Here is a 19150-nt window from a genome sequence, read left to right as displayed (position 1 = left end):
TTCAAGGGGAAATGCAAGGACAACTGATTTACACCGAAACTACATCCCTTTGCAGTAATAATTCACGATCTACATAATGAATCTTAAAGAATTTTTGGGTCATTTCTAGAGTTTGAACAATAGTTTTTTTACATGTGCAACCTTTCCTTGATGTCCATGAAGGAAAGACAATGGCATTACAGGAATTTTGTGTTTATTTCTTAAAAAGACAAAACAGTTGTAGAATATGAACATTTATGCACAGACAGAAACGGAGAGGGAAATCACTGGAACACGACTGTGTCCAACATTGCTGCGAGGCACTGCACGATATTGGATGTCATAAGAACATCTACATGCTCTTCCAAATGCCGTTTGGGATCCTACAGACAGAAAGAGAATAGCAGACATGTGGTCCATTAAGTCCTGTAATCCTCTGAGACTACAAAAAGATGTCAAACACTAGTATTTGCCAGGTCACCTATGGTTAACAGTAATTACTAGGACTAGGCATCGACACATATTTCACAATTTGATTCACAAGCACCCTGATTCGATTTCGACTGGTTGTTTGAGAATGGAATCTGTACAAGGAACCCTAGTTGGTTCATCACTATAATATATAACAAGGTTCAAATTACCGGATTTGTAGGCAACTTACATTTAAATTTCACATATTGGAAGTTTCTTATAACAATAACGTTATAATACAACATTATTTTTCTTTCATTTTTTTTTAAATACTACAATTTTAATTGTGGCTAACAAGAAGAAAATACATGAAATATTGAAGAACAGGTTAAGTAAAAATAGCTGACTGATGAGTTTTGAACGGCTTTTCTGAGGTAAATGTGATTACGTGACATTGTTTACAAGCTGTTTTATTGACGTCTTTCGGCGGTTGTAAAACACTAAGCGATTACATGTGACGATATGGATTTCAGGAAGTTGTACTGTATCTTTCGACATACCTTCTGATGTTCATTCATGTTTATTTAATGCTGTAACTAGATGATCAGTTCAGGTGAGGCTCCAGCGAACGGTCACACCACATTAAAGAGCGCCAAAACGGTATTTATTGTTTGAATTTTATAATAAAATTGACATAATTTGAAAGCTCAGGCTGTTTCATATCAGAAGTAACAAAGCTCATTGTGATTTATTGGATGGGAGGTGCGCTACAAAGCTTAGTTCATTCATTAACTGAAAACAGCATAGACTGAAAGATCGATTTAGTAGAATTTAAGGGCCCGTTTACACCTGGTCAACTTCATGTGTTTTTACTGATCGGATAGCCATCTGATTTGTTAAAACGGTTCCATTTACACTTGGCTACATAAAAGCGTCTCAGCAAAACAGATATAAATACGATCTTCAATTCCTGTACAATATGCAAATTTAACAGTTTACATCAGTGAAAGAAAGCTACAGATATAAATAGCATTTTATTTATCATCAGCTTATTTCAAGATCATCAGTAGGAGAAAGAAAGGCATCAGCACTGGTCAAATCATTTAGTCTCACTACTTTTAATGAAGATGGTTGTGTGTTGAGCATCTATGACTTGCTTTCAGTTTCAATTGCGGCAGTTTGTTGAACAGATACTCCGCTACTCATCTGCGATGATGCGTGTTGCTGCAGCGCTGTCATATCTGGCTATAACGTCATACAGCCTTTAACACGCTCTCACGTTTATTTTGGGACGACTAAAATGTACATATGTGGTTTCAACAACCAGATGCATTTACACTTGTCCAGTTTCATCTGGAATGCGTCTCAGACCCCCTCCTGAAGTTATTTGAGGGATCAGATATGAATCCGTCTCAAACGTTTTTCGGAGGTCATTTACACCTGGTCTTTTTTTTTTTATAAGATAGCTATCCAATCAGAGAAAACGCATGAAGTGACCAGGTGCAAACGGGCCCTAAGAATCAATATCGGTCTTACAAAATGAGAATTGATTCAAATCGAGAAATCTATATTTTGAACCCAGCCCTAGTAAATATAGTGACAAACCATCAGCAATATAAAGAAAGAGACAAGAAGAAACTAAAAACCTGTTTTCCAACGTTCTTAATGGCAAGCTGCTCAGGAGTCATCTTGTCTTCTTCCTCCACAGCCTGAAAGAACGACATTTAAAAAAACAAATTAAACACTTCATGAATGAAAGGCTCCCTACAGAAAAGCTCGATTTCCATTGAACTTTTCAGACTCGAGAGCAAGACACCAAAGTCACGGTGCATTTTCTCACCTTGTTGTAGTTCTTGGCCAGTTCGAGCATCTCCTTGACGATGGTCTCGTTCAGTTTGCAGTGTTCACTGTAATCCTGCAGGGTCAGACCCTCCATCCAGCTTTTCTTATGGAGGTTCAGTAACATCTGAACACATAAACACACTATGACTGTCTGGTCTTAACGAACGGAGAACAAAAAGCTTGTTAAAACATCTATAAGTTCAAACCTTCTGTTCCAATTCATTTTTCCTGTAGTTGATAGTAATGGAGTAATAATGTCTGTTGAGTCCATGAATCAAAGCCTGCACAAGATATATAAGACTTTTAGTAAAATTATACATTAAAAGTAAATATAATCATAAATATAATAAAATATTTTTTAAATATAAAAATGTAACCTGAATAGAGGGCTTGTTGAGGTGTCCCAGGTTAGAAGTGGTTTGACGTGGCTCATGACCCAGTACCATCATGTTGGCATTTATTAGCCTGAAAGCATCAATCACAACCTGGAGGAGGAAAATGAATAGTGGTGTTCACATTCTTACGTAAATCAATAGTTTATATATAAAAAGGAATTTTTCGACTGAATGCATTATGGGAGCTGCAACATAACCTCATTTGGGTTTAGCGAATGAGAGGACACCAGTAAATAAAATCTGATCTAATCCAGAACACAGAAAAAAAGACATTTACAGTACGAGCGCAGGCTTTGTGCTGCTGTCACATCACATACGCGATGATAACGCACATGAGCTCACACACAGGTCAAGCCTGCCCACATGAACACTATTGAGCAGAGCAACCGTCACACACAGAAACATCACAGCCATGTACACACATAATGGAAGAGAGGTGACAGACGATTTATGGCGGTGACTATATAAACCTCTTTTCCTGCATCGAGCTGAACACCTCTTGCAAAACCGTGACATTCTGTGCCAGTTTTTCTCCCCGTTGCGGTTCTAAACATGTAGGATTAGTCGTTACTTTGGTAGTTTAAGAGTTGGCGACAGCTATATACTGTAAAAATTGAAGGAAGTGTGCCATGTAGGATTTTATTATATAATATTATTATATTATTAGGCTAGGTACAAAGGACATTTATTGACAATAGTATACAAGTAATATATTGATATAAGAGTTAAAGGAAAAAGTGGACGAGTGAAATAAAAGAAAAAAAAGATGAGAAAAAAAGAAAAGTGTGATAAATAAAAGTAGAGGAAAAATACTCCCTTTGGTTTAGATAAGTGATGTCTTTATATTCAGGATGTAAATATATATTCCATTTTACATATATATTCAGAAAAATAACTTTATAAATGCATATATTTCCAGTATGACTCTTCATATACATATAAAACTAATATATTTATCTTGATTTTATTAATATAATATCTTTTTTTTTAAATCTGAAGAAAAAATGCTTGAAAATGTTTAGTAAATAAAGACATGGAAAGCTGGTTAAAAAGTTTTTCATATTTTTAACCAAATATAGAACTGTATAATGACATTTTATGATGAATTACATTGTATTAATTATATCATCATGGCCTATTTCCAAAATTAAAGGGCATATGGTGATGTGGGGACAGCATTTTTACAGCATAAAAAGGACCAGCAACATAAGACCGTACAATTATAAAATTATAATTATAACTATAATTAAGACTAAATAATAGTTCTATTAAAGCTTTTAGAAAAAAAAAAAAAAAAGACTTCATTATGCATCATACCTCGTTTCACATGCAGTGTCACAATTTTTAATTAGGCTTTTTAATTGGGTCTCAGGTACACAAAACACCTACTGATGCTACTGATTTTAAATAGGATGTTATGGAGAATAGAAAAGGCAGGAGGAGGTGAAATAAAACAACTAAAGCCTTAGACCAAATCACAGTGATGGGTCTTGGACAAAAGAGTGTTAAGTAGGAGAGGGAGCAGATTGTCTGGAAGAGCACAAAGTAACGCCTTCTGAACCCTGGGGACTCGTTAGATCCTGACTGAATGAACTGGTGTAAAATCCTGCAGTGCTCCACATCTGTGCTGAGGGGGACGTTCCCTCCGCCAGGCTGAGTGTGTGACGCTCGGAGGGTGCACCGGAGAAAGACAGACCGTGTAGTGCTGACACCATGAAGAAGTCACAAACGCTTTTTAAACCACTTGTACTGTGTGCACAGAGACGTGATGATACTCTGGAGGTGTGGTACATGAATATTTTAAAACCCGAAAACAAACAAGTGCAATGCAAAGAAACCTTTCAGCTCAAATACTAAAGTTCAGCTAAATGTTTAATTCCAGTCCCCCTCCACCACTCAAATAAATAAAAATAAATGTTATTATTGATCAAATTGACTTTCGGTGCACATAAATAATACATTATTGTAATAGATGTATTACAATAATGTAAGCATCATAAAGAAGGTACACTACTGTTCAGAAGTTAAGGGTCATTAAGATTTTTTAATGTGTATGAATGAAATATTTTTTATTAAAAACAAAGTAAAAACAGAAATATATTGAAATATAAATTACAATTTAAAATAACAGTTTTCTATTTTAACATACTTTAAAATATAATTTATTCCTGTGATGGCTAAGCTGAATTTTCAGCATCATTACTCCAGTCTTCAGTGTCACATTACCCTTCAGATTAATCATTCTAATATGCTGATTTGCTGCTCAAGAAACATTTATAATCATTATCAAAAGTTGTGCTGCGTAATATTTTGTTGTGGAAACCATTATACATTTTTTGTCATGATTCTTTGATGATCAGAACGGAAGAACAGAATTTCCTTGAAATTGCTTTTGTTACATTATAATGGCTTTGCTGTCACTTTTGTTTAAAGTAATGCATCCTTGCTGAATAAAAACACTAACCTCTTTAAATAAAAAACCTTACTCTAAACTTTTGAATGGTACAGTTAAAACATTTTTATATGCATGTTATTATTGGTCAGCCTTAAAAATATTGACATCCATAATCAATAAAACTGAATTATATCTATATGTTACTATATGTTATTTGCTTTCTCTTTTTCATCCTTTATTAATGCCCCCTTCCTCTTCCTATAAAAGCATCTTCTCTTCCTGTACCCATCCCCCTACACAGGACTGAGATAGAGATGGAGTCCTCACACTATCTCACGTGGTTCAGAGGGTGCTAATAGAGCTCACAGCGGCAAGCAGACAAGAAAAATCACAGACATCCAGACACTCTCACACTCTGACAGGAAGTGTGAGTGCACGCTCACATATACAGCAGAAAAGAAAGAAGAATCTCTGCAGAATGTGTGTGTGTGAAGCAGTAACATCTGTTACTGTGGGTTTAAAAGAATAGGAGACCCAAAAATGAAAACACTTCTAGATAATGACCAATTCCATTAAAACGAGTGTTGCGTTACGTATGTTTATGGACCGCTACCTTTCCCTTGACGCTCTGGATGGGATCGACCACCACGGCAACAGCGCGCTCCGACAGAGCTTCGAAACTCTGCTGTGTGTTAATGTCCACACCCGACAACCAGCAGCCAAAACCAGGGTGACTGTGGTACCAGCCCACCACCATCTCAGGCCTACACAGAGATCCCAAACCCTCATTATCTGACATTCAGTTTTATATCAGAACAGCTTTTCATTTTCACTCATTTTCATTCTCTCACCTTCCCGTCTGCTTTAACATATCCAACATCTTGGCTTGAAAAACAGGGTCCACGGCCTCAACGCTCACACCCTGTCAACAGAACAAACAGTCAGAATCGCTCAGGAGCGTAAAACACACTAAAGCTTGCTGTCAAATACATCAACTCAAAGGTGATGTGACATCTTTAGAAATACAAAAGTAATCAGAGTATCTGCAGGGTTTTTAAAATCAAATATAAGCCCTGTACAAATAAAATTATTGCCAAATTGACAAGATTATGCAAAATCTATGGTAACATCCAAACCATAAAATGACTGTAAAAATGACAATTAGTATAAATAAATAAATAAATAATATATATATATATATATATCCTATTTGTTTAGATTTGTATAATGCGCATTAGCTTCTTTTCGATCAATTCGCTGAATGAAAATGCAATTTCACTCTCTGTCAGTGGGTGGCACTTATGGAACAGCAGAAATCTAACAGTTACTCTGGTAAACCCTGTATATTCAATGCAGCTATGCTTTTTAGACATGTAATGAGTTTGCAGGTATGAGATAAAGACCATAAGGTAAACATTATCATTATTCAGTAGATACAGTATGTCATAAGCAATCTCTTGAAATAAATGTGTGGTACTCATTGATTGCAAACTGCTCTGAAACTGTGAGTCTGTAGAACATGCAGTGTTGCATTTTTACTTTGAAACATGCAGTGCTCAATTAAATCATAGCCTTTTGAAGTTTAATAATTACATTAAATCATATTGTGATTCCTGTTTTTCTGTCCCCAAATGTAAGACCTCTCGAAATGATAATGAAGACTTTCTTATACCCTTTAATATATTTAATTGGCCTTAGATTTGATACAACTGAATTTAAGACTTAGTAAGGACCCACGGTGACCCTGATAGAGTAGCCTATACCAAGATCCAAAACTTTCACTCACCGTTCCTGACTGCGGCATGGCAAACACGTCAATCACGCGTACAGTGTAATCATCCACAAACTCTCCCAGCATCAGACCCATGACTTCCATCGGCACACCAGCACGGCCATGTTTCAGCATCTACACACACAAACAAACAGATGGAATGAAAGAGGAAAAATAACAATGGTTCTTTTGCTCTTAAAGGGGTCATAACATGAGAAATCTAATTATTTTTACCATTAAAACATCCTGCAAGTTTCACAGCTTAAAACATCCTCCTCATTATAAACAAAGTATTTTTTTTATAAAGCTCCAAAAACAGCTCATTTTGATATTACGGGATCTGTGACGACACATGGGCAATTACTAGGGATGCACTGATACCACTCTATTGGTATCGACCCAATACTGCGCTCGTGTACTTATTAACTGATAGCACGCAACGTGTACAGTACAGTGCTTGTGACAAAGAAACGCAGATAACCGAGCAAACAGAGATCAAAATGGATATATCAGAGAAGGATGTCCATGAAGTAAAAGTATCAAATTAATAGAATGTTAAACAAATTAAATATTTACGCCTATTTATTCAAATTCTGTACCTGAACACTACAGTTAGACCTACCTGAAAACCACCATTCATTTAATTTGTATCTGTATTATTTATTTATGCTATTTGTAATTGGATTATTTGTTCTTATTTTATTAATGACTGTTTACTTTAATAATGTTTTAAATTTACATGAATTATGCTAGTAGTTTTTGCTGTAGTAGTATCATAATTGTAATAGAGAATTGTGATATTTAACTGGTATATAAACATCAGAATTACTGACCTAACCAGGCCAGAAGAAAAAAGTCTTTAGCATTGAGCTCTGCTGAAGCAGCTCTAAATATGCACTCTGCTATTAAAGGGGACCTATTATTCAAAATGTGTTTGTGAACTTTGTGTGTTTTTGACATAACCTTGGGTGAATTTTACAGCTTGAGCAATAAGACTTCTCACGCGATCCGCCATCTGACAGCCAGCTTTCTGTGCACTCAGAAAACCATAGAAGTTCAAACTGATATGGCTTTAAAACATGCAAATAATAACTTTCTTGATGATGAACTGCAATGTCATGTGATCGTGATCACAATAGAGATAATAATCAAAATCAAACAAATGTTATGTTTTTGGCCGAGTATCTGAGGCACGAGCTGTAAAGGTAGAATGAACAGTGAAAGTATAATACATTTTAACAGGCATAAGAAAATAACTGAAGGAAATATATATTTGGTAAACAAATTAAATCACGTCGAAATCGTCACAGTGCAAGCTGTGCAACAAGGAATTCGGAACGGCTATTGCTAACGTTACACTTAATGGCAAAAATAGCACTGGTCTGCTGGTCTTGGTTAAACAAAAATAAACAATATTTTGTTGCTTAAAGCTGCAGTCCGTCGTTTTTCCTCTTTGTCTCCATCTCTGTTAGAAATCTACAATTGCAGTTATTCGCGGAATTATTAACTGTGCGTGGGTAGTAAATCGGCATGAAACAGCGCGGATGAACACAATGTATTGAGGCTGCCGCGTCGCTGTGGATACTGTACTGTCATCAGCAATCTCAGAGTATACTTTTTGAAAGTGTTAACATTAGAATTTTCATCGGAAAATGTCATCTGAACAAGTAAGTAACATTCACTTTTGTTCTGACCAAATTCGGGTGGTGGGGGGAAGCATGGCAGTAGGCTATATCTAACGATTGCTTATATCACATCAAAACGTGAAAAATATATTTTTTATGTAGCCAATCTGAAGTCCGAAGTCTTTGTGTTTTACAACTGGTGAATCTCCAGTTGTCACTGGTGATTGTCGCTTTAAACTTTCGGGATCCGCCATACCAAGTGCTAAGCTAAATCTCCACCATCATCCACACACGCTATATAGCCGACTAGCCGGGACTCATTCTCTATGTGTACAGAAGTGACGTAATGACGCAAAGACATGCTCGAAATTCCCGCGGAAATCCACCAGTACCACTGGAATTAAAATCATTATTACAAGCTTACCGTTTTGAATCGAGGTAAGGCAAGCAGATCGTTTTGAACACTGGCTGGTTAAGTTTTTTTTTTTTTTAAATGTCTTTTTTGATATTTTTAAACCCAAAAAAGTGCCGGACTGCAGCTTTAAGCTTATGTATTCAGTCATTATTCAATGGTATACTAAAAATCCATGTGAAAAAATTACTTCACTGTTCTCAGGTCAAATATTTATATGCGATTAAAATGCGATTAATTTCGATTAATTAATTACAAAGCCTCTAATTAATTAGATAAAAAAATGTAATCGAGTCCCGGCCCTAGTTGAAATATTACAAATGTAGTGAAAATGCAGGTATTGGACTCCTTTTGGAAAAAGTGGTATCTGTGCATCCCTAGCAAATACATTTGGATATGACTTCATCCTAAACAAAATAGTTTTATATCATAAAAATATCATAGCAAATCATAACAGTGTCCGTCTTCCGACAGGCTTTAAAGGAGACGCTCCCTAAAAACTGATCATTTCAGACAGAGTCCGAATAAGGGTTGAAAAAAAAGAATTTTGCATATTTATTTGGGGGGTTTTAGTGTAAAAAAAATGTGTACGCCAACCTCAAGGAACATATCAAAATAAAATAAAAATCCACGTCATGAGCCCTTTAATGCTTGTGCTCCTAAATATGGAAAATCAGATTGGTGTAGTTCAATCACAGCATTAAAATGATGTTAGTGGCCTCAAATTGTGTCTAATCATACACCCCTAACAGCAACATACAATGTATTCACAGAACCAAACTAAAACCCTGATAAAAGAACCAAAACTAGAAGAAATAAAGCGCTACACAAGACCAGGTATGAAAGAGAACATGTGTGTGAGTGGGGAACTGTGTGTGTCCTGAGTCCTGACCTTCAGCAGGGCGAGGGAGGAGATGTACACCTGTTCAGCTGTGTCCACAGCGGGGGCATCTGTGGGAGGACCCTGCACAAAACACACACAGTTACACTTCAGTCCAGGGGAATCAAATCTCTTCAGCAAAACACTGCTCATATACTGGCAAGCCGATTTGACTTTCAACCATTCCCAGGAAAAAAAAAATGTGTATACCAACCAGTGATGCGCGGGTTGATCCAAAGTGAGCGGGGGTGCCTGCGGTCACCCGCGGTTACGAGTCATCCAAAAATATTTTTAATGATATTCGGGTCGCGGTCGGTGGGGTCGTTTGAAATAAAGATGCCAATTAAACCTTTGTAATTTATATAGTAGGCCTACTAGACACAATGTTCTATGAAATTCATACTTGTAGGTCTACACTTTATTGGCTGAATAACTGCGCGAGGATGACGCACGAGCTCAGTCAGAGATGACAGTGGGAAATCCTTATTTACTTTTTGAATGTTGAGCGCGTTATTAACTTTTGAATAAAAGCTGACGCGGGACAAAATGCCCGATTTCCCAACACGTTGAACTGAGCAATGCCATTGTGCCATTTTAATAGGCTACTTTTAAACGCATATAGCTCAGTAATGTCAGTTTTATGTAGCTATTTGCTGTGAGGGGGCGGGGGGGTTTTTGTTGGGAAAGTCCGGGGAGAGACGCACACTTCGACTAGACTGGATAAACACATGCAGCATCTTAATTGTTAAGAAAATGAAACGAAATAAATGAATAGCCTAAATCAAGCCTTTATTACAAAAACTAGGCGATATCATACAGCATTCTGAAAAATGCAGACCCCTAGTTCCTCCGTCTATGGCCCAATGACTAAAATGAGCATTTACTAGCTACTTTTAAAAAAGCGCGGGTCGGGTACAATATTTTCTTTCTTTTTTTTTGCGGTCCGAGTTGCGGGCGGGTTAGTTGAAAACGTCGGTCGGGTGCGGGTTGTTTATACATTGACCCGCGCATCACTGATACCAACAATTATATTTTCACTAGTACAAATAATGCAATTCATGATATAAAAAATTACATAATTACTATGGGTGTTAAGATAAACTGAGCTCACACGACGATACATGATTTTGGGTGTTACGAAAACAAGTCAACATTTTTAAGAAACACTATATAAGAAATCTTCAATGTCAAAATATGAATGGACTTCTTTTTTTTTTTTATGAAAGTCACAAATTGCTAAACAATGCAGGTGCATTTTACTTAACAAATCTAGGGCTGTCTGTCACTAACGATTATTTTGGCAATCGAGTAATTGCAAATTATTATGAAGATTAATTAAGCAATCGGATAATATTTTAAGTGAATACCCTTTAAAATGACCTAAATACATATATAATAACAACAACAAAGTAATAATAATTGGTTTACATAAAGTATTAAAAGCAAGTAATTGTATGGTCTTATTGAACAACACTGTTAAAATACATAATGTAATACATAATATTATAAACAATAACTTATGTACATTATGTATTATAACAAAATAAATGCATGCCGATGGCGCATGATCAAATCATTGTTTAATATTGGCCAAACAAAATTTTATTTACATTTCTACTAAATCTTTAATATTTGGCCACTTCTTTACAAAAGAAATGCTACAGCCCGTAATTTCTTGAACAAGAACATGTGGACATCCAAACTCAGAGCGAGGGGTTAAACTTATTTTGAAATCAGGATGAACAGTTAGCATATTTAGAAACATACTGATATATTCTCCTGTGTTAGTGTAGGTTTATAAATGACAGCACTATACTGTGCTATATTATCATTTTTAAATTGTTTTAATATATCGAGCAGACAAAAATATCTAATAATGCGGTTCATGGATTTGTCAGCCCTACACTTCTTATGTAATGTCACTTCAGTTCTACATTATGAGTAGGAATTATATGGAATAAAATACAGCAATAATGCAAGCACTGTAAAAGATTTAGCGACAAACTCAACGCGCCTTCGGTTGCTTTCCCACACACACACACACACACACACACACACACACACACACACACACACACACACACACACACACACACACACACACACACACACACACACACACACACACACACACACACACACGAGTGGCCTGCCCTACACATTAAATGATGCAGAATTGACATTAGTAGATCTAAACGTAAGGCTTGACCGATGGCCAAAAGATGTCGAAACTGTATAACATAGTTTATCATTTGCATGTGTTTTTAAGCCTTGCCAATGTACACATTCAAGCACAAGAAGACGCGAAAGAGAGCTCATTCGGTCCTCGCGCTGTGTGAGAAGTTTTGTGTGCGCACATTCAGAAAGCCACGTCTGACAGCGCGTGCGTGAATACTGACTTTATTTCTCTTTCACATCTTCTTTCGCTTGAGTTTCACACAAAATTATGTCAACATTCCTGTCTCCCGGTTTAGTGACATCACCAACCCTAGAATTTACATAAATCCCACCCCTGAACACGATTTATAGATTATCATAAATACCAGCTCTCAGTGAGACTTGAGTTTAATGCCAGTAAATGGATCATCCGACCTTCACTGGATCCGTTTACATCTATAGTTATAAAATCCGCCAATTTTCCATCAAAACCTGAGCAAAACACGAGCAATAAGGGCGATAGATTACCTTTTCAATCTAGGTACAGATTCAAAAGATCTATCTTTGGTATGTCTGACATCAACATGCAGTGAAACAAAGTAATGCAGGTAATCACAAAATCAGAGACCCAAACTTTGACACAACAGAGGTGGATGTTAATTCCAGGTGTCAACAGAGTCATTAATTAGGCAGCTTATTAACAGTTCTTTGAAACATCTACTAATACCGTGAGAAGAACAATGTGACTACCGGATCTTAAAGACTGAGAATTGTGATAGTAATCAATGTAATAAATCTGCAAACAAATGTAATGTGTAATAAAATTGATAATGGCAAAAAAAGATTGACTGATGTTATTTTTATTGGGGATTTAAAGTGTTTTTTGTCTTTTTAAAGATATATAATATAACAAAGCTGATTGTTTCCAACCCATTTCTACTAACAGAACTGGGAGTATTTATACATTAAATTAATAAACCATTATGCGATTCCAGAAATTTCAAGAACTGAGTGTTCTTCAATAAGAACAATATTATTTAACTTATTTAGGGGAGAGAAAGAAAAGATTGCAGTTTATTTGAGTTTGATTATTTTAGAACATTTATAATAATGTATTCATTTAAATATTTCAAGTCATCCTATGGAGGAAGTTATATATTATCAATGTTGTACCAGTACTTTTTGTAAAAAATAATATGTATTCAAATCTGAACACAAATGCAGGAATTGTTGCTAGATTGAGAAGTGCGGACTGTCAGCGCGGTCTGATTGACAGCTGCCCCCTAAAGCACAGGATTGATGCCAGCGTGACACTCGACAAACAGAGGAGTGAAGAGATATCCTGCAAAATCCATCCGTCACCTTGGGAAACATCTTTTCGAGGTTAACCGACCCTTGTGTAATTGTCATGTACACATTTATGTACCTCAATAATCATCAAATACACACACATTCGGCCATATGGATATGTGTGAACATCAAACAGCCAATCAAAGCTCACGAGGACTGAGAAGATTACATTTGGAACTGCAGAAATCCAATCAACACTGTCCAAAATCCAATCAATCCTTTATGAAATATTATCAAGTTTTAAACATTAAGCATGTGCAGCTGCGGAAATAAAAGTATGAAACCAGCACGGATGAAAAGAAAGGAATGATGGGCGTTTTCTCCCCCTCTTTCTCTCTCTTCCGTTCTGCCTGCTGGAGTGGGGTGTGAATCAGAGGGAGGCAGCCTGATACTGGAAGTGTTAATTGGCAGAGAGAGCTGAGAGACGTCTCTCTACCCATCATGCACAGGCCTTGAGAAAAACCACATGAGGACACTCTCAGAATACCGACACCCCCCTCCCTCAATAACACCACCCAAAAAAGCATCCTATTTGTGCACCTGCTTACCACCTGACACATCTCTGTTCACATAAAGTTCCCAGAAAATCTCAAGCACAGGGATTTTCACTAACATGAAGCGTTTGCAGTAATACAGATGTCATTATGTACGAATCACATGCTTTTAACCTTGCTGGAAAAGAGAATCTAAAACAGTCTAAGCTGGTGTGATGGCCATAGTTGATCTCTCACTCAGGTTATAAAGGATTTTAGGCATATTTCATATGGTCGCCAGGGCTGGTTTTCAGATTGTTGTTTTTCAGTATGAAATAGTGTTTAATTATATACACTATCGTTCAAAAGTTTGGGGTTGGTACAATTTTTAAATGTTTTTGAAAGTTGCAGCATTTATTTGATGAACAATACAATAAAAATAATATTGTGAAATATTGTAAATTCAAAATAACTTTTTTGTTCTCTTGTAATATATTTACATTTTTAATTTATTCCTGTGATGGCAAAGCTGAATTTTCGGCATCATTACTCAGTGATCCTTCAGGAATCACTTGTAAAACCATATGTTATAAATTAGCCTACTGAACGAAAACATGTTGAAATGGTTGTGCTGGCTCATATTTTACATACCGGTAGAAAGTTCATGAATCAAAAGAATAGCATTTATTTGAAATAGAAATATGTAACATTATAAATATATATACTGTAATTTTTCAACTTTTATTTAATACATCCTTGCTGAATAAAAAGATTAATTTCTTTAAACAAATAATGCTTTCACTTTACAATAAGGAACCATTTGTTAACTACAATATAACATAAAATAACAATGAAAAAAACTTCTAAAGCATTAATTAATTGTACTTTGTTCATTTTAACATTTACTAATACATTTTAAAATCAAACACTGTAGGCCTATCTGTTAATATTTAATGGACCTGAGCTAACCATTTAAATTTAACTGGTTTTAAATTTAGATGTAACATTTTTGTAAGACCATTCGCCTTCATGATAACCTTTTAATGGACATTTATCAATTTTAAATATCCACTAATAACATGCAACCGATTATGGAGATTGTCAGTGACTACCTCCCAGTATCTCCCAGTGTGTTTGATGGCAGTTGCAGTAAACATCAGTGTTGATGTGCTGAGTGATGCAATCTTTAGTATTTAGCTGTCTAATGACTGCAGCCTGCTGTCACTCACAGCAGATGTCATTCACAACATCATGTTTATCAGATATATTAATATCAGAATAAATATTATTACCTGGCTGAGTCCCGGCATCCCCCCTCCAAGCCTCAAAAGCCGGTCCATTCCTTAGATCTAGACAGAAAGAAACAAGCAGATGTCTTTAGTTTAAAAGCTTGTCAGTTTTTTGTTTTTGCTTCATATTAAAGGCACTGGGCACGGTTTTGAATGTTGCTGAAGCATGAATTTTCATTCACATAGTAGTAGTAGGTATACAAAAACACCCACCTATCATAACGAACTGTTTTTGAACTGTATCTAATAAAATATTCCAAGGTGTCAACCTCAAATATTAATATTAAAAATACTTTATTTGTGATATACTCAGCAGATATTTTAATTCACTGCCAGACCTCAACTGCTAACATGCTAAGCTATTTAGCATGGTGCTATTCACACAGGCACATTAAACTTATGAGAACACTGACAACGGGAAAACGACAATATGTAGACATAAGATACACTGTAAAATAAGATAAATAATTGTAATTTTATTCAAGTATAATTTAATTTAACCACTAAACAACTGTAAGAACGGCTAATGATGCTACAGAGGCAAAACTGATAACGTTACATCACTCAACAACATACTAAGCGTTTATAATCACATAAAAAGCCTCCGCAGACTGCAATATACCATTAACAGGTATTTTATGATATAAATTATGAATTATTATTTTACCTGTGCAGAGAGAATGAGATAGTGTCAGAGTGCCAGCTAAGTTTCAGCCCGTCTACAATGAATCAGCCAGAATTACCACCGTGAAATGTACCACAACAGGGTTATACAGGACAGGCAGATCGGATTTTCAAAATAAAAGTATCTTAAAACGTTTAATTAATTATCCGAATTTAGAGCTATATCACACAAAATAAAACACAACATCGTTCAATTCATATTTATATATATATATATATTTTTTTATTATTATTTTTTTATTTATTAAATGAAGTATATAGTTTTAGTGCTTCGTATACGTTATCAGCATTTACTAGCTGCCAATCAACGTTTCTATTCTATTCTATTCTATTCTATTTAAATAGTCCAATCTCTAGCTTCACAAACGAGGTGGATAATAAGCGATTGTTTACTCTCTCGTTCACTGTTTTTAACATTAACATATTTTTCCCTTTCATTTCCTCTTCTCCCTCTGGGCAATTTTGACACCTAGCAGGAGATTGAGTCTCCTGCTGCCCTGCACTCACAATCTGAATCCTGCCTCCATCCTCCCTTCAGTGTGAGCTTCTCATGACCTCAGTCAGAAGATCAATGCAGAGAATAACATCTGATAATTGTGTGACAACAGAGAAGCATCTGCTCATGATGGACCTCCCTCTAATTTGCAGCTTTATATTGGATCGTACTATATACAATGGATATTTATGTTGTTTCACTCGGACAGTGGCAAATGTGGTGTATATAGAGAGAGTAGAGTTACCATGTGCTATATGTTAGAGTAGTAGGTAGTGCATTTCTATTTTATTAATTGTTTATTTTTTTATTGTTTATTTTGAAACTGGAAATGCATAAAATATGTTAGTATTTAATTTAATTAAATAATTAAATTGCAGTATTTCCAGTTCACAAATTAAGTAAGCTAATTCATGAGTTGCTACAAAATTTTAATTAGAATCAAAATCCATGTATTATTTTGCTACATATGTATATTACAGTAGCCTACTCCCTTAGAAGATAAATTTATTAATTTATTTTATGAGTTTTTAATACATTATTTTCACTATAGTCTAACTCAAATCTCAATTGTGACTCACGGGACCCTGTTTCTTGACACAACAGCGCCATTCAGCTCAAGCGATATTGCGAGTGTTACACTTCTCTCGATGGGTAGAGCTCTCCTGTGTTGTAATGAAAGGAAATAACCACTAGATGGAAGACTTGAGCTGTGATCCGGTAACTCCTTATCCAGGGACCTCCTTCCAACACAGCGTGCCCATAAAGGCTCAATTTTCCCTGTGACACTCCACATATATTGTTACAATAAAACTTGTAAACCATATTATTTTTGCTACTTTGCTAAATGTTAAATTTGCTTAAATTTGCTTAATTTTGCATAAAATTGCTAATGTGTAGCCTACATTATTATTTTATACTTGTCCCACTTTGTTTAAAATGTTAACTATTTTTTTTTTAAATGTAAAAATATTTATTACATTTTAAAAGTCCACTATACTAAAGTTTCATAAACAATTTCTATATTTATTGTGTGTAATTTATTTATTTATTTTTTACATAAATTATGAATATCAGTCTCTCAGTTGTTAAATCATTTCTACCACTACCAAACAAATGTCTGTCATGTGAAGAAGTTGAGATTATGAGATGACTAAAATAAAATAAAAATATATATTTAAGGTAATATCACTTGTGAACAAAGTATTATTGTGCACTATTTCCAATCAAGCTGTAATAATTATTACCTTAAATAATGCTTAAAGCTGCAGTCCGTAACTTTTTTTGTGTTCAATATTTACAAAATCTATATAATATGCGAGTACATCACGAATCCATATTATCCATATTATCCTTATCCTGAATCACTACGGTACACCTATAATACGTGTTTATATTCGGACTATTTTAGACTGTTGTCGGCCCAGATCTGGGCCGTGTGGAATCAATGTGACCAGATGTGGGCCGGTGTTCTGTCAATTTAGCCTACTTTGTCAAAACTGCATACCAGTGTTTGTGAAGGGTATGCTTCTTTGATGGCCCCTGGTTTAATAAAAATACAGTTTATAAAGGGGTATATTAATAAAAATACAGTTTATAAAGGGGTATGCTTCTTTGATGGCCCCTGGTTTAATAAAAATACAGTTTATAAAGGGGTATATTAATAAAAATACAGTTTATAAAGGGGTATGCTGTTTTGATGGCCCCTGGTTTAATACAAATACAGTTTATAAAGGGGTATATTAATAAAAAATACAGTTTATAAAGGGGTATATTAATAAAAAATACAGTTTATAAAGGGGTATGCTGTTTTGATGGCCCCTGGTTTAATACAAATACAGTTTATAAAGGGGTATATTAATAAAAAAATACAGTTTATAAAGGGGTATGCTGTTTTGATGGCCCCTGGTTTAATACAAATGCAATTAGGTAATGTGTATATAATATGCGATATAATACACCAACACTTACCGCTTGTAATCTGGTATGCTGAAATGCTGGTTTAAATTTAATGCGCATTAACCGAAGGTATCCCATTCTGATGTATGGTGTTCCGTCAGAACACCTGATCTGGGCCGACACTATGTTGCTGTCTGGGAAGTAGCTCCGGCTACAATGTTCTTCCGCAAGACGCATGCAGTTCTGTTTATTAACCGCCAAAAGTTACGGACTGCAGCTTTAAGGATCATAAAGTTCATATGATCATAAGTTAAGAATGCACCACAATTACATTTTTTAAATAGCCTAAATAGAACATTTTAGAGACCCCAGTGCCAATGGGTGGAGCTTGACGTCCAGCTGCTTTCCCTAGTAGGGAAGTAGGCTATGTGATTTTGGATCTAGCCATTGTCACAGGCCCTTATGAACACATTGTTTTTTTATGTGTATAAAATTCCACAAAATAACATTTCATGATAACAGTGCGACTACTTCTTGACTATGAACTGGCAAAAAATATTATTCATGAAATGTTCCTTCATTTGGTGCGTCACAATTCTCAGTATGTTTTTGAAACCCTACTTAATCATAATTTAGGCCTACTTAAAATCCAACAATTAATCTGTATGAGCGTATTAATTGGAGCATTACAATAATAATTCTTAAACTGAGTAGATTAATTAATATAACAAAATATCATTATGACAACTTTAGAATTGTGTTATTACTTCACTATAAATTCTCAGCAGGTCAGAGTTCAGAACATGACCGATTGAAAGAATCCCGTCCACCAATCACAGCGGAGCTCGCTCGTGTTGGTGTTTCCACGGACCACGGCTGCTGAGGTGTCTGTTCTTGTAATTATCCCCACAGGACTCCAGCGCTTATGAGAGTCAGGCATGACCTCAGGGTAAAGTTCAAAGGAGACCTCTTGTCCTAGCAAAAACGAAATGTTCTCCAGAGGGTGGCAGTATTCAGTATCCTGTGGAGAGTTATGAGGCGTGACACAGAAACGAAAGGGCAGAGCATGCAATTTTGCGAGCTGTCATTTATGAT

The 19150-nt window shown here is 35.5% G+C and overlaps 1 protein-coding gene across 1 annotated transcript; it reads right to left on the bottom strand.

Moving 5' to 3' along the window:
- Positions 1-84: 84 nt before the first annotated feature.
- On the bottom strand, positions 85-15764 carry psmd14 (proteasome 26S subunit, non-ATPase 14). The gene is made up of 11 exons (XM_079597994.1): positions 15647-15764; positions 14983-15039; positions 9723-9794; positions 6809-6928; positions 5874-5944; positions 5636-5786; positions 2610-2717; positions 2439-2513; positions 2231-2356; positions 2037-2099; positions 85-362 (listed from the first exon to the last, which is right to left on the bottom strand). Exons 2-11 carry the CDS (start codon positions 15028-15030, stop codon positions 264-266), a joined length of 933 nt encoding a protein of 310 aa, XP_079454120.1. The 5' UTR covers positions 15031-15039; positions 15647-15764; the 3' UTR covers positions 85-263.
- Positions 15765-19150: the final 3386 nt, after the last annotated feature.

Source organism: Phoxinus phoxinus, assembly GCF_949152265.1.
Source record: "Phoxinus phoxinus genome assembly, chromosome: 22".
Taxonomy (NCBI): domain Eukaryota; kingdom Metazoa; phylum Chordata; class Actinopteri; order Cypriniformes; family Leuciscidae; genus Phoxinus; species Phoxinus phoxinus.
This window is presented reverse-complemented; position numbering and strand designations above follow the sequence as displayed.

Coding starts and splice junctions, on each gene's coding strand:
- psmd14 (XM_079597994.1), bottom strand. CDS start 15,030: ATGGACCGGCTTTTGAGGCTTGGAGGGGGGATGCCGGGACTCAGCCAG. Junction 2,514..2,609: donor TCAACAAGCCCTCTATTCAG/GTTACATTTTTA, acceptor TATCTTGTGCAG/GCTTTGATTCATGGACTCAA. Junction 2,357..2,438: donor AAAATGAATTGGAACAGAAG/GTTTGAACTTAT, acceptor TTATGTGTTCAG/ATGTTACTGAACCTCCATAA.